The 17,401-nt window shown below is 42.3% G+C and overlaps 1 protein-coding gene across 1 annotated transcript in view; it reads left to right on the top strand.

Annotated features, from left to right (window-relative positions):
* The first annotated feature begins 804 nt into the window (after nt 1-804).
* The window catches only part of LOC147034846 (extracellular calcium-sensing receptor-like), a 45,813-nt gene continuing 29,216 nt past the window's right edge, over nt 805-17,401 (top strand). Inside the window, exons 1-3 of the mRNA XM_085857500.1 lie at nt 805-897; nt 2,991-3,114; nt 12,048-12,437. Coding sequence (XP_085713626.1) covers nt 805-897; nt 2,991-3,114; nt 12,048-12,437 — 607 coding nt within the window. The remainder of the gene's footprint in view (nt 898-2,990; nt 3,115-12,047; nt 12,438-17,401) is intronic.

Below are 17,401 nucleotides of genomic sequence, written 5' to 3'. Positions count from 1 at the left end.
GGTGACATTCATGACAAGTATGGGTACATTATTCTACTTGGATGAAAAGGGTGATCTTCCCGTTAATTTAGAACTTCTCAACTGGCAATTAAACAAAAATAATCACATGGATGTTCATGTTGTTGGATATTTTAAATCATCTCGATCTCAGAGCAAAGAGTTTTTCATAGACAACAATGCCATCATTTGGAAAGGGCAACAAAAAGAAGTAGGTATAGTGTTTCGAAATATGACTGCATTGATTTGATTTCTTTATTTGTACTTTGTAATATTGCAAACTTAGAATATATATATATATATATATATATATATATATATATATATATATATATATATATATATATATATATATATATTGTTGAGGTTTTCAAAGACCCCAGGGAGTTGCATTAAAAAATAAAGGAACCCTGGAGTTCAGATATATAAATGTATTTTGTTGAGTTACATTACCTCTCCTCTCATATCAATAGACAGATAAATGCATTGTGTTTGTGAAGCATGTTTGAACTCCTCTTTTTTAACTCATCTTTTATCTTTCTCTCCATCTCTCTTAAGTTATCCCTCCTTCTCCACATCTCTTAACAGCGCATCCATACACACAAGCAACATTCTTTACAAAACCAATATTACAGCGCCAAAACTCACATTACCAATCGCCTCCACCATAACTGTTGGATGCCATTCTGTCCTGCGAGGTGCCGGCATCAAAGTGCTTCTGTGCCACTCGGACCTGTGCGCTCCTGCACGGATGAGCAAATGAGCACAGCCTGACAACAGCAGTGCTCCAATGAGAAGGCAGTACCCATGAACAATAAGCTCTGCTGGGATGCTGGTCGGCTCGAAGGCAACGCCTCAGCCAAGGGCTTTGTATATCCAGGCAGCCCAGGACTCAGTCATGTGCATCCAGGGAACAATGAGAGCCAGATGGAGTCTTGGAGGAACAAGCTGGGTGAATGACAGCCCCTGCACGGACAGGCTCTGCTGGGAGCGATTGGGAAAGTACATGTGTAGTTAGCCCCAAACCCGTTGTTTAGAGGGAATAAATTTGATTCATTCGGGCTGCGACGCTTTGAGATAGGCGTTTTTCTGTTCTATCTTTATTTTGAACCAACCACGCTCCAACCGTCACACAACAACGCCAACAGCCACGATCTTTACCTTCACAACTTGCTCCCGCAAACATCGCATCACCGCCATTCCAAATGGCACCATGGCCATAAACCACCACCTAAACCCTCCACCACCTTCACCTCTCTCCTTCCCGCACCACCTGTGAGCACTGAGCGTCGGGCTGTCCTGGGCTCGTACATGATGCGCGCCGAGCCGCGAGTGCTAAATGCGGCCTTTCCGAGGAGAATTCGGATCAAGAATGCTACATGCCCACTTCTGATCCATCCAATTAGCAAGTGCGGGGCGGTTTGGACCCGCCTCCAGGCGCGTCTGTGTGGAATCGAAATATGCAAATTCTAGGATCAGGGGAGGTTTACACCCCTTTTTCTCCGTCCAATGGGCGAGCGTGGCTCCACCCCCAAGCTCGTTCTGATCCGGAAATTTGCATATGGGTTCTCCTGCCGGCCTATAAAACGCCGAACGCAAGGCGAATCTCGGAAGAGTCAGTTTTGGAAGAGCGGAGAGTGGCAGAAGAGCGGAGAGAGTCTTGGGCAGAGGCAGTTTGGAGCGCGGAGTGGAGTCGGGAGGCGAGGGCGTCCCGGTGGTTTTCGGCAGTCGGCTGAGGAGAATTGGGGAAAGAGACCGAGGAGCTCGGGTCCGAGGCAAGGAAGACGGCGGTTGGCGACGAGGTCGCGGTGGAATCGCTCGTCACGGGACCCAAGCAAGCCAGCTATACTCTTTCCCCAGAGCATCAACAATTCCCCCCCCCCTTTTTCCCGCACTGAGATAGTGCGAAAAGGGGGCCCCGTTCCCACCCCACTCCAAGCAGTGCCAATGAAACCCGCGAAGGAGCACGAAGTCGGGGCACCGCAACGCTGCCACATTTGCGGCTCATCACAAAGACGCGGGTTGCACCCACCCGGTCTCGCGGACCTGACCGCTCTTTCAGGTCCCGCACAAATATTGGCCCACAGGCCCCGTCTGCCCCCTTGTCTTTGAGGGTGACCTTTTCTTTTGTTTCTGTGTAAACGTGTGTGTGTGGCGCCAGTCTGGTGAAGTAAAACTGTTAAGTGTTGCCGTGTGTCGGTCTTATTCGGTAGTATCTCTGCGTCATTGTTTCTTTTGTTACATTTGCATTTTGTGCATAATTGTTGTAATTGTATATGTGTGCTCTCCGTGTGCCGCTGAATAAATGTGCATCATGTTGAACTGTTTTCCCGTTTCGCTTCGTCTTTTCTTCAATTGAATCTCCATCTTGCTTCACGTAAAGGGTTGGTAGTGGGCTTAATACGCCCGATAATTAATCGGAACCGTCGAGGCCGACGATAACACCGCTCGGTTATCCCAATAGTACGGAACGGATCGCTTAAGCGGCCCGTGTCTGGAGTCGACCTGCGGCGAGGTGCGATCGCCCGGTCTACCCTCCGCATGGGTACTTAGGTAGGTCGAGTTTGGCGAATAACCCTATCCCACATGGGTGGCCGATTGGCACGATCGTGGTGAGGCCGAAAGGCCCACCCGTGACTAGCTCCCGGCGTTAGTCCGAGAGGGTCACGACAGAATTGTCCATCCAGTGGGCGACGTGCCGCGATTCGAGTCACGTCGCCGTTCGCACGCCGGCGGGCACGAATTCGCAACAATATGTAATAACTGTTGCTAAATAAGTTGTTCCTCAATCATAAACTGAAGATCATAAACTGATGAGACAGATGGATGGGCATGAACCAATTGCTTAACCGCACTTTTTGCTTCACATGTACAGGGTAATTATATCTGCATTCCCGCTCAGTTTCAATTATATTTACAATGTAAAGTTCGTACAGGTGTGTTTTTATGTGACTGTGCCCCTTTCCTACATTTTCATCTGTACTTTTTTGCAGGTTCCACATTCAGTTTGTAGTGATACTTGCGCAATGGGAACACGAAAGTTTCCTCAAAGAGGAGAGCCAGTCTGTTGCTTTGATTGCATTACTTGCACTCCCGGAGAGTATTCCAATTTAACAGGTATAATATTGACATGGTAATAATACATTTACATTTAATCTAAAACTTCTTATTCTTCTGATTTCATAAAACAACAATGTGGTGTAATAATGAAATCTTAAACTACTCAAGAAGTTGGTTGGTCTTTTGAAATGCGTTTGCTTTCTTTCTCCTTGGTGACATCACCATGTTATCCTTCATCAATTTACTTAGATGTTCAAGACATTCATACTTTGTTATTTTACAACTGTAAATGAAAGGAAAAAGGTATAATACTAATCATGGCTTTTAGGTAAAGGAAGACGAGAAAACATGTTTGGAAAACATATCTGAGCTGTAGTCACTCAGTCAATTTTTGACTAACATATCTTTGAGGCATCTCAATGTTCACGAAATGTTCAATAGTTAGAATGTCTGCTCATGTTGTGGGAGTGTGGTAGTTCAAACCCTGGCTGAGTCATACCACAAAGACTTTAAAAATGGTAGGTGTTGCTTCCTTTTATTTGATGCTCAGCTTTTAAAAAGGATAAGCATTAACAAACAACCACAGGCTACAATCATATTACAGCCTTTGATGAGTCGAATTGTCTTCTCCTGTGTTGAAGTTTCTTGTGAGGAAAAATACTATTCGTTTTATAATTCTTTTGGAAGATGTGGATTTTGATGAATGATCAAAAATATTTCATCTTTTCCAATATATTAATTTGACAAATTGTTAAAGACTAAATGGCAATGGTAGTTATATTCCAATGTAACTTCATTGGATGACAAAAGGAAAGTTTAAGAGGCTGAGGTAATTGTTGGTTAATAACTGGTTAATCCTGTTTTTCAATCAGGATTGAAATCATCTGCTGTGAAAGGAGTGGCATTGAAAGGAGTTGAATCACAAGATGAAATCCAATTTGATAGTTGCTCAGACTAATCATTTATCCATCAAAAGAACAAACTCCAAGACCAGAGAATCAATGGTAGTGCTCAAAGTAACCGGCCCAGTGGCCCTTCACATCGGACTCCTCTGTCGAGAGCCAACCACCCTCTGCTCTAACTGCAGTACACCGAGGGTGGGCTTGAATGAACACAATGCGTGAATTCCCCTGTAAGCAGGACGAAAATCACTGGACCATAGGTGATGCTCTACCCCCTCACAGATTCCTCGCACATAGGCCTCCTTGTCCACCCTTAGCGCAAGTACAGTGTTATGTCTCAGCTCCCTGAACAGCTCAGCTCTGCCATTCAGCCTGGCCCTGAGACTCTTATCTAGTCAATGCTATCCAGTGTCCTTTGAGAGACAAAATTCTTCTTTGCCCAACAGTGAGTTCCAAGACATCCACCGGCAACATCAAGGACGGTGGTCTTGAAGGCACTTCACAACTCTTCAGGACCTCCCAAAGCAACAAGGCCCCACAAATATCTACTCAGCTCGTTCGCAAACTCCCCAGATACCCTCTCATCCTTGAGCTTGCCAACATCCTGCCTAGGCTGGGATGGTACCATTCTCCTGGATTTAAGGTGCAACTTCAGTGTTGCTACAACAAGCCGGTGGTCAGTATTGAGGAACTGAGCACTCCGGTTGACCTTGCAGTTCTGGATCATCCTTCAGTGACCATCAATGAGGACATGGTCAATCTCCTTTGCCACACCGCCAGCGTTGGAATACCAAGTCCAGCGATGAGCTTGTGGGCGCTGAAACCATGAACCGGCCACCCTAAGTCCATGACTTCTTGCAAAGTCAAGGAACTTAGTGCTATTCTGTTTCACAGTTCCTGACCCATGGGGACCAACACACACCTCATAACCATCCATATCAGTTCCAGTCGACGCATTGAAATCCCCCCAAGACTAGAAATGTATCTCGTCTGGGGCACTGATCAACCACAGACTCGTGCATGGCGTAGAATACATCCTTCACAGTGAGATCACTCGCCTCAATCGGAGCATAAACAGAGGCCAGGGAAATGACACCTAAGGAGTGACGAATCCTTAGTCTCATAATACGCTGTTTGACCGGTGTAACCTCAATTATCATTGGAGTCAGCTTATTGAACACAGCTGCAGCAACTCCTTTAGAATGGTAACCATCAGAGCGACCAAACCAATAGTAGGTGTAACCACCCACCATGATCTCGCCACAATCCGGTCTCAGAACCTCAGAGAGTGCTTCAATACCGATGTCCAAACGCTTGAGCTCAGATGATAACAGAGACAGGTGATCATCCTCTCTTAGGAATAGTGCATTCCAGGTGCCCACATGAAAGGACCACATCAGGTTAATCCAAGGAGACCGCCGTCTGGTGGACGACACCTCAGCACCACTCGGACACCCTCTCCTACAATCTTACCCGGGAATGTTACCCCATGGTTTCCCTCCTGTCATCAAAAATTGGAGTCCCGAAGGCTTTTCCCCAATCCCATCATCCGGTGAGCTGCCCTGCAAAGGGAAGCTGCACAGGAGGTACTCCACGGAGTGGTTTTTCAGATTTCTTTGCGTTTTTGTGTTTTGCGGAATGAAGGGTTTTACGGTGGCTGGAGTGCAAATCCTGCGACCACCCTCCTAATAAGAAGTAACTCAACTGCAGGAGGACATCCGCAGACACAGTTGGGTACTAGATATGGATGGCCATTGGCTCACAAGGAGCTTCTCCGCCCTATGATAGGTTTTGTTTTTAATCCTGCTGGGTGTCCATATACAAACACCCTCCTCACCAAAAATCCTCGTGGGGGAAACGGTTTAGTCGCTGACAACCCGACAATGGAACAGGTTAGTACAGGTTTACATGATACCTTTAGCAAGTCACTGATCTAATCTGGCCTGACCTTACAAGAGGCCTGTCCTGACAAAAGAAGGAAGGTTTATTCAAAATGATTAGATTTTATCTGGTCAGCTGACTTAATTGAACTCAATAATGATAAGGGATACAAGTATGCTTTAACCATTATTGATTTGAGGAGAAGATATGCGTGGGTTGTCCCTTTGAAAAACAAAACAGGTCATACTCTTATGTTAGCCTTCCAACAGTTATTTAATAAAAGCAAGAGAAAACCTAAAAAATTGTGGTCTGATGAGGGCACAGAGTTCTATAACAAAACATGGATGAATTTACTTTAAAATAACAGCATTACATTATGGAGCACCTTTAATGAAGGAAAAGTGGTTGTTATTGAGTGTTTGTTTCAATCGCACTTTAAAAAACACACTATATAAAAAATTCACTGAACTCGGTTCTCAACAATGGTTATCTTTAATTCAGGACATTGTAGAGAAGTACAATGATATGAATCATACCTCACTGAAGACTAAGCCATCAGAAACATTTACAAAATTAGACTATGAAAAAGATTAATGTCAGAAAGCCTAAGTTAAAAGTTGGTGATATAGTGAGAATATATAGGTGGAAATGTTTTGAAAAAGGTTATGCGAAGTGATTGACAAATGAACTTTTTAAAATTGTTGATGTAATTGATACAGTTCCTTGGACTTACAAATTATATGACTAAAAAGGAGAAGAGATTTTAGGTTCATTTTATTCACAGGAATTACGAAAAAAACAAAACTAAGCAGATAATACTCATGGGAGCAATCGGTTGGCACTTCACTCCCCTCTACTATACACCGTTATGGACACTCGAGGACCAAGTCCGGGGTGTATAACAGGTAGCAAGAGGACGGGGTGAAAAAAAAATGATGTGTGTGCATTGGGGGACGTTCTTATATCTGTGAACCCCAAATACAGAATCCTCAACTGAATAGTCAGTCAAGGCTTAACTTTTGTTTGTTGGTATGTGTGCAATGGGGGACATTCTTAGATCTGTGAACCCCAAACACAGAATCCTCAACTGAATAGTTAGTCAAGGCTTAACTTTTGTTTGTTGGTGTGTGTGCAATGGGGGACGTTCTTAAATCTGTGAACCCCAAACACAGAATCCTCAGCTGCATAGTAAAGGCTTAGCTTTGGTGTGTGTTTGTGTGTGCTTGTGTGTGTGATAATATAACAGGGAGCATAATCAACCTAAATCCTTACATAAACACAAAACTCTAACCCACACTTTGAAACACCAAATTTATAAGTCCAAAGAACTGTATATAAAACATCAATGATTTTAATAAAGTTCTTAACTCCATCTCTTTGTACGACCTTCCAATTCCTTTCATCTCTTTCAGTTCAATAACAATACAAAATAAATGAGTTTGTGAGGTGTGATATTCATTCAACAATTCACCTCATATCCAGAACCTTAACCCAACCCTAACCCTCGCATTCAAAATCCCAACCCTAACCCAAACCCAACCCTTCCCCACCCTAACCCTCACATTCAAAATCCCAACCCCAACCCAACCCGAACCCAACATAATATTTTTTTTTTTAATTACGTATTTCAACAATACTGTATATGTTTTTTTTAATGTTTTTTTCTTCCTCTTCTTCCAATTCTGTCTTTTAAGGCTTTCAGGTTTGATGAAGTATAAAGGGGGGGGGGGGGAGAACTTTCCAGCACTTTCTTCCCAGAACTTTCTTGATATTGCTCTCATCAAGCACCATCCAACAAAGAACCACATCGATAGGTTTAGAACCCCGAGTCTTCTTGGTAGAAACCACATTTCAAGTTTCCAAAATAAAAACAACTTTCAAAGTCTCCAAAGTATAACCATATTTCTGTTGAGTATCCAAGATAGGTATCACATTGTGAGTTGAGATAAAACCACATTTCAAGTCTCCAAAGTAAAACCAACTTACAATGTCTCCAAGGGATAACTCATTTACTGATTTTTCCAAAATTTTTGCATCTCCAAAGTAGGTTCCATATTTAGAACCATCTTGGCAGAACCCTTTTCCCGAGTCTTCAAGGTCGTTATTTAAACCATCAAGGCAGAACTCATTTACTGATTTTTCCAAAATTTGTGAGGTCTCCAAGGTAGTTTTCATTTTTAAAACCACCAAGGAAAACTCATTTACTGATTTTTAAAAAAAATTTGTGAGTCTCCGAGGTAAAACTTATCTTCTGACTCATCAAGGTATAACTTGTTCGGTGGGTATTGCCTTGATAACTCACAGTGAGTTCCATCAATGTAAAACTCTTTTTCAGGATTTTGTGGGTCTCCAAGGCATAACTCTTTGGCTGGGTCATCAAGGTAGAGCTTGTTCTGTGGGTCTTGGTTATTCAAAAGGTATTCAACCAATCAACTATTTCAGCCCAAGTTGTATCAAAAACAGTGTTTTCATTTTGCATCTCAGATACAATTTCCTGGGAGAGAAAATAACAATGTATTAATTTAATGCAAGATTAATATATGTATAAATTAATCTGTAAAGATTAAAAGAAAATCTTACCTCAATCGATAAGAGGTTTCAATCCAGTTCATCAACTTGAAGGTATAGTTTCATACAAGTAGTAGAACTCCAAGGAACTCCAAAGACATCCCACTCAAGCTCAGCACAGCAGTCCATTTTCAGTAAAAGTAAAAAGATGTTTAAATTCAGTCTGGGTTTCAAGCCTTTACAGAAGAATGACTGGGTGTGGTTTCCTTTGTAAATTACCTGGGCAAGCCTGGGCAAGCCTTGTGAGTCAGAGCTTTACTGAAAATGATGTAAGAGTAGGTGGTCCTTCCAAAAGTGGGTGGGGCTTACATAAAGTGGGCGGGGACTGTGGAAAGTTGGCGGAGCTTATAAAAAGTGTGCGTCACTTAGGGAAAATGATATGTGGCTCAGGAGGTGGTCAGACAAGAGCATTAAGAGAAGTTAATCATTTCATCTCTGCTAAACAAAGATACTTAAACCAAGAACCAAGTTCCAAGTTATTATTTCTGAATATACTCAATGGAAATGAATGTTTTAAGAAAATTAAGTTATTCCCAAAAGTAGAACATGTACAAATATTCGTTGCTTTGCTCTTTGAATATAATGAAAATATGAAAGGACTGTGATTATGTTGGGGGGAAGAAGTGCTTTAATCAGTAAGTCTCAATTTTTCATTTGCTTGTATGGGAGGGGGAGGAAGTGAGTCTCCCCTTTTTAACTTTTGGGGCTTGGGTCAGATAGTTTTTGCCTTTCCCCATTCATTTGAATGGGTGTCCCAGAAGCAACATTTTTCATCTACTTGTGTGCAAGTGAAAGGTTGAGTAAATTGCCGGTGCGTATGCATGTTTTGCATGGACTGTGAGGAGGTTGGAGGAATGCGTGGGGGTAAGGGGGACTACGTGGGAGGATGGTCTGCAAGCAAGTAACCCTTTACCAAATATATTGCATTACATTTGATTTTTAAATGCTCCTGACTGGTTTTATATTGAACATGGTGGTGAGAAAGAATTTGTTGCTGTTTGGGCATGTTTTATCACCCCAGGAATGCCCTGGTATGCTGTCAACCCATTCCCTCCCTTCCAACTGCTTTCCCCTTCCATCTCTTCCAACTGCTTTCCCCTTCCCTCCCCTCACACTGTTTCCCATGCCATTCCCTCATGCTCCCTTCCCTTTCCTTCCCCTTCCCTCTCTTCCAACTGCTTTCCCCTTCCCTCTCTTCCAACTGCTTTCCCCTTCCCTCCCCTCACACTGCTTCCCATGCCATTCCCTCATGCTCCCTTCCCTTTCCTTCCCATTCCCTCCCCTCACACTTCCTTCCATTACCTCCACTTGCACTTCCTTCCCATTCCCTCACCTCACACTACCTTCCCATTGCCTCCCCTCACACTTCTTTCCCATACCCTCCCCTCACACTTCCTTCCCATTCAATCCCTTTACACTTCTATCCCATTCCTTCCCCTCACACTTCCTTCCCATTCTCTCCTTTCATACTGCCTTCCCATCCCCCTTCCTTCACACTGCCTTCCAATTGCCATCCCTCACACTGCCTTTTCATTCCCTCCCCCCACGCTGCAGGGTATTTATACGTTTTGTGCTTTTTGTACGTTTTGCGGAATGAAGAATTTTAAGGTGGCCAGAGTGCAAATCCTGCCACAAACCTCCTCATAAAAAGTAAACCAAAACTGCAAGAGGACGTCCGCAGACACAATTGGACATGGTCGGGCCCCTCTGCCTCTTCCCCCCCCCTCTGCCTCTGCCACCCCTCTGCCTCTGCCACCTCATCCCTCTTTCTCCCACCCCTATCCCTTTTCTCCCACCCCTAATCCCCCTTTCTCCCATCCGCTATCCCTGTCTCTACCACCCCTATCCTTGTTTCTCCCACCCCAATCCCTGTCTCTCCCACTCCTATTTCCCTTTCTCCCACCGCAATACCACTTTCTTCCACCCTGATCCCTGTCTCTCCCACCCCTATCCCTGTCTCTCCCACTCCTATTTCCCTTTCTCCCACCCCAATACCACTTTCTTCCACCCCTATCCCTGTCTCTCCCACCCCTTTCCCTGTCTCTCCATCTCGCTCTTTGTCCCCACTCCCCCCTAATATTCCCATCAGCAAAGCGATCGGTTGTATTTGATCATGGGAAATTAGTGTTTTATTTATGTTGCAGGTGCCTTTGTGAAGACATCATTAATGCATACGTAAAATGCTACATCCGATCAGTATGGAAATTAGGGGTCACCGAGGGATAAATTTGTCAACATGAAATATTAAGACATCGCCAATCACGTTTGGCAGCCACATTTATATCTATCGAATATATATATATATATATATATATATATATATATATATATATATATATATATATATATATATATATATATATATATATATATTGTTATGGGTTTCAGAATCCGGTCTGATGAATGCATCCACCGATCCAGGTCCTCGGACAGTTATTTCCTTAAATGCATGTTCAGATTAGCCCCAACCCCATGTCTAATGAGATCTTAAATGTGATGCGTTGAGAAGGGTAAAGGTAAGATCCCCTCTCTTATGGGAAGCTTTTTTCTTTTTGACAGACACGTTCACACACATTTCTTTCACGAGCTCTGAAGCCCGCCCTCATTTTTCCTCAGCAACATTCTTTCGCGATCTCCAACGCCCGCCTTTTTTGAAGGTGCATGGGTCGTCATGGTAACCGGGCCCCAGTGGGGCGTGGTGAACTTTGGGTGGACGGCACCCCACAGAGACAGCCCAGTGATATAAAAATGTGCGAGAGAAAGTGTTAATATTTAGAAAAGCTATTTTATTTGAAGGTATAACCTGAACTTACAAGCAATTGTCTGATTTGCCAACTGCCTGGATCATCAGCTGGGCACTGTTTTTCATAAAAGTTTTGATCCTTTCAACCCAGAACCTCTCCAAATGGCGGATCCACAACCCCAGATCATTTAAGTTCTGAGGGGGTGTGTGTCATCCAAGCAATATGTGCTTTATGAAATGGTCATGTAACATATGGTAAACTTTCTAGTTCCTCTGTTGAACAGTTTTCAATTTATGCTCTTAACACTGGAACTGCCACTTTTCACTGCTCGCTATGATACCAGGTACCAAGATGTCCCATTTTGATGTAACCTCGTTTTGATCGGCCAGCTGACCCAATTATGTCCTCGTTAATTAATTGAATTCAGAATGGGTTTTTATACAAAATTAAATTAAGACGAAATGCACGAGGTACTGCATTGGAGTCATCAGAAGGAACCCTCAAACACATCCAGGTGCAGCCATATGAGCCTCATTCAAAAATCAAAATCAAAAGAATGCAGTTTCTAAAAATTATATTACAAAAAGAATAAGCAAAAAATTTAATTATGCCATGCATTTTTGAATGCTGGTTTTGTCACTGAGTCCCATGCAAGTGAAACTGCCCAAATGCAGATCTTGAAGGTGAGCTCCTTCTTGAATGTGGCAATCACATCAGCAGATGAATCGGTATTAAGCAGGCAACACATTAATTAACTAATTAATTAATTGTTCAAATAGTTTTTTTTGAAGTTCGAATTTTGTTCCGTTTTTGCGATATTTCGGATTTGAGAGTTTTCACCGTATAATGTAAAAAAAAAAAAAACATTGCATGCTATGATGTTGATCTGTTGCAGATTCTGAAAATTGTTTTAAATGTCCCCAAAATATGTGGTCAAATGAACAAAACAATGGCTGTGTGCTAATGAAAAGGGAATTCCTCTCTTTCTTTGATCCTGTGGCGATTGCTTTGATTGCCTTTGCTCTACTGGGTGTTGTAATAACACTAATTATATTATTGGTGTTCATAATGTACCGTGACCTTTCTCTTGTGAAAATGTCAAACCCTTCTCTCATGGCTTTATTGTTAGTGGCTTTATCAGGATGTTTGGGGAGCAGCATTTTGTTTGTTGGAGAACCGACAGCAATGGTATGCCAATTAAGGGAACCAATAGTTGTTTCTTGGCTTTCTATTTCCATTGTCTGTCTGCTGTCTCGGATTGTGCAGATAATTATTGAAAACCAAGGTGAGAAATATTTTTTATTGGCCTTTTTGCTGGTTTCATTTGAGTTTACTGCTCATCGCAGGTTCAAGTTCCACATCACTGTGTTGATTTGTACGTTTCCTGTTAATAGCCTTGTAATTCATGTAAAATTACAATAATATTTTTGAATGTCCTTGACTGACATTGGAGATATGTACAAGCTCTTTCCTGAGTCTTCGATCACTGCAGGAAGAAACAAAATACTGACACATTCATGAACTTATTTTTCTTTCACTAACATCTTTCTCACAGTGATGAGACCAAATTGATAATTGAATATTTTATTTCTTTACTTTGGTTGAACGTTTATGATGGAATTAAATTTTTTTAATGATGTAATATGAATCCAGAAACCAAGGAAAGGAAACGGATATTTTGCCATTTTGCTCAACCCTTTGTTGCTTTGAAGCTGGGCTTGAAGGGCAGCAGTATAAACCTTAAGCATGCGGATGGGCGATGTTGCATGGTGATGAAAACCGAGTGTAGGTGTCCATGACTGGGAACAAAATAATTCGCAAGTAGGTGAGGGATAACAGATATCCACTTTGTATGACTGTCGTGAAAGTTGAAAGCAGCAATTGAACACACTGAGAAAAGTGAAAGACATTGCAGATATAAAAACATTTGGGCTCCGAGTGTATATCGGTCCCCAGGGCACTGTTGGAAGATAAATAGATTTACGAGGAGACGAGTAAAAAAAACTTTAAAAAATGAAAAATTAAAAAAACAAATTTAAGCAATGTTAATGTCAGATAAAGAAAGCCCGAGAAATAGCATGGTGGTGCCCACTCGGGTGGTCCAAAAAAGTCGAAAAAAATAGAATGTTGCTCCACAAGCTTAAAATTATTCCAATGTGATCCAATAACGCGCATAATTTGTTTTAGCTTCATCAGAGGTGATTTAGAGGTCGCTCCATATGACGACTTTTAGTCTCATCTTCTTTCGGCTCCTCCCATTAGGGGTCGCCACAGCGGATCATCCGTGTGATCCGCATAGTGATTTGGCACATGTTTTATGCCGGATGCCCTTCCTGACGCAACCCTGGTCGCCTCTTACGACACAGGGATATGGTACACCTATTTTAACCGGGGTATACACCGGCCCAGTATACTGGTACTCATTTCGCCGACCTCGGAAGGATGACAGGCTGAGTCAACCCCCTGGTGTATTAATTCAGTGGCCCAACAGGGCTTGAACTCAGGACCTTTTGGATCCCAAGCCGCTGCCCTAACCACTGCGCCAACACCAGGCGAATGACGACTTTTAGTCTCATGACTTGAATAAATTAGGGTATGGTCAGGTACGATTACGGGTACTTCTTTATGTCCGAGGTGGAAATGGAGTGCATTTTCGAACTCGATGAGGTCGACTTACTCTAAGAAATGACTGCACCGACATTGAATTCACTACCATTTCGAAAATATAACCTAAAACAAGATTTATCATTACTGGAGTTGAGTAACTAATCCTACTCATTTCGATATTTTCTAATCTATAATTGATTTGTTGTCCGTCTAAACATTTCTTAGAGTAAATCGATCCCACTGAGTTCGAAAATGCAGTCCATTTTCACCTAGGAAGTTCAGAAGTGTACGGATTCGCATCTCACCATACCCTAATTAAAAATAATAATAACTAAATAAATAACTAACATATTTTTCGTGAATCATTGAATCTAAAACACTGGATGTTGGGCCGGCTAGAAATAAGTTCAGGCTGGAGTGGAGAGAGCAATAGAGGCGGAGATGATCGTGGTATTTGGTAAATGAGACGAAATATTCTAATTGTTTGTAATTCCATTGATTGAAACATTAGGGTATGGTGAGATGCGAATCCGTACACTTATGAACTTCCGAGGTGAAAATGGACTCCATTTTGGAACTCAGTGGGGACGATTTACTCTAAGAAATGTTTAGAGGGATAACAAATTAATTATAGATTAGAAAATATCGAAATGAGTAGGATTAGTTACTCAACTCCAGTCATGATAAATCTTGTTTTAGGTCATATTTTCGAAATAGTAGTGAATTCCACATCGGTGCAGTTATTTCTTAGAGTAAATCGACCCTATAGAGTTCTAAAATGCACTCCATTTCCACCTCAGACATCCAGAAGTACCCATAATCGTACCTGACCATCCCCTAATTTAACCAACTCATGAAGCTAAAAGTCGTCATATGGCGCGACCTCTAAATCATCTCCGATAAACTTAAATATTTTTATGCGCGTTAATGAATCATAGTGGAATAGTTTAAGGCTTGTGGAGACAACATCTGAATTTTTTTTATTTTTTGCTGTTTTTGGACCACCCGAGTGCCCACTCAAGGAGAATCAGTCAGAAGACATCTAGATTCACATGGGCTACTGAGTACAGAGGTGGCAAGTACCAAACTGGAAACCATAAATGTGGTGGACTGCTGTGGGGTGGTGTAGTGTGGATCTCCAAGCATTGCCTTTTAACTGCTCGGGCATGCATTTGAATGATGGGTGTTAGATATCTGATGGATATCATGATGTGTCCCCTCAAGGTGCTGAATGAGGATAGCTGCTGAGATTACAAGTATCCTGGGTCAAAAATAAGATCCAGTCTTGCAATGACATATTGGATGCTGCTATCATGTCTGTACCTGGTTCGGGTAAAGATGTTGAGGTCACAGAGACATTCACTTACCTTGGCAGTTATAATGTCTTGGCATATTGTGTGCGAGAGGTCGAGAGATGGCAGGGTCAATTCTGGGGAGTCATGGATTCACTGGATCATGGGTGAGGTGCTGTCAGTACCTATGCAGGAGTGCGAAAGTCTGAGTCTTTAAGTCATTGGTGCTTCCAGTCTTACTCTATGGATGTGAGACTTGGACTCTGATCAAGGATCTGAGACAAAGACTGAACTCCTTTGGTACCAGATCTCTTTAAAAATCATTGGCTACTGCTGTTCAGACTGTGAGTCCAACGAGCATTTGCTGAAAGAGATTCAAATGAGATTTGTTTCCTGTATAGTCCGTGAGCATCAGCTGCTGCTGTTGGGACATGTGGCTCGTTTTGCTGATGCTGATCCTGCTCACCAGATTCCCTTAGCGAGGGAGTCTCTTGAGTGGTGCAGGCGAACAGGCTGAACACACGCCTCATGGTTGCCTCAGGTCGATCAGCATCTCAAAGATATGTGGGAAAGTGGATGCGACAACAAGCTGCTCCAGGGCATGATCCCATACTTGACTTGACCTGGTGGGAGTAGGAGCTGTAAGGGCTGCTGGATGGGGTGTGAGGACTTAAAAAAAATCTATATATCTATATCTATATCTCTATCTATATCTATACTTTGTTTAGTTACGTGGTTTCAAGAGAAGTTATACTGGATTTTTTACCTATTGTTAAAAGGAGTGTCCATCCATGTGTATATGTATGTTTGTTATATCCATTGACACCAACCACTAGTATGAACAGGATATGGTACGAACTCGACACCTCTCATCCACAGATATTCCTCGTATTTCACCTATTAAGGTGAGTCTGATTTGCATTCATGAAAATAAATTTATGGTGAACAACTTCTAAATTGCCACTCTTTCATTTAAATGCTGAAAATTATGCAAAACAATTATTTGAATTACATTACCGACTCAAATTACGTTCCACCGACGTTGTAAATTGGCTTGTGATCATTCCAACCTTTGCCATGAGTCTTTGCAGTCTGGGTTGCAAGATACAGTTTGCATAATATATGCACATAACCACATAATATATGCGCTTGGAACAAGATCGCCCAGAGGGTGGGAGCTCTGTTTTGGTATTAATAATCATAAAGATAATAACATGACCCCCGTGGTGGCTCCCGTACAGAGCAGGTGCTGCTGATGAAAATAACCCAGGCTATGTACAGGAAGCAAAAACATGCCGACTGCTTATGTGCATATACAATACATCGTGGTTACACAGCTAGGATAATTCAAATTGCACTCGTCCATCGGCCGACACCAGAGGGCTGAAGCCCGATGCTGCACATACTGTCACCTTCACAAGACAAATGACACCTATCAGCTTGCTTAGGTTGTTTTACACTGAACGGAGAACTCAAAGGGAGGACATGGCAATTGTGAATATGACACTTCTGAAGATGTCTTAAGCTTTGGTTCCCAAAAGGGCGGACGGACGTATGATTTTTTTTCAGGTTGCAATTGTGAGTGGCGTCACACCAGCTGTCCTTCCAATGGCTGTAAAGCAAACATACATAAATACAAACACTTGCTCCATTGTATATAGATTATTGTTTGAAAAGGTAGATGTAAGCAGAAAGATTTGCGTTGGAGAAAATAACAATGGGTCTGTCGTGACTGTTTTATTGCATGGTATTTGTACGATGAAGCAAACCGTCAGTGGAACTACTTGAGAGATGAGTAAACCTGCTCTGCATGCATTCAGCATGCAGGCTTAAAGCTACTCAAGGCTTGAATGAATGTCTGCAGAATGAACTCCAATATATCTCCTGAGAATCTGCCTCCGAGTCTTCATAGGGTCCATGAATCAAAACATGCTAAGTGGTGTAATTGGAAAAAGTCAGAGGGAAGAAAAGGATGGAGCAACAACCTTCAGAAAGATCTGATGGTGGACATTGCTGCCACCAACATGTCTGTGAAAACAGCTTGAATAATTCATAGTCTGGTCAGGAATTGAACACAGGTGAAAGAGTTTGTTAAGTGCATGATTTGTTTTCATAGATTAACATTCAGAGAATATAACAGGGTGTGGGTGTATATGGATATGGACACCCAGCAGGATTAAAAACAAAATCTGTCAAAGGCTAGAGGAGTTTCTTGTGAGCCAATGGCCATCCATTTCTAGTACCCAACTTTGTCTGCAAACCTCCTCCTGCAGTTGGGTTACTTATATATTAGGTTGGTGGCAGGATTTGCACACCGGCCACCGTAATACCCTTCACTCCTCAACACACT

Source organism: Eptatretus burgeri, chromosome 1, assembly GCF_056783735.1.
Source record: "Eptatretus burgeri isolate ZD-2024b chromosome 1, Ebu_testis_v1, whole genome shotgun sequence".
NCBI lineage: Eukaryota > Metazoa > Chordata > Myxini > Myxiniformes > Myxinidae > Eptatretus > Eptatretus burgeri.
This window is presented reverse-complemented; position numbering and strand designations above follow the sequence as displayed.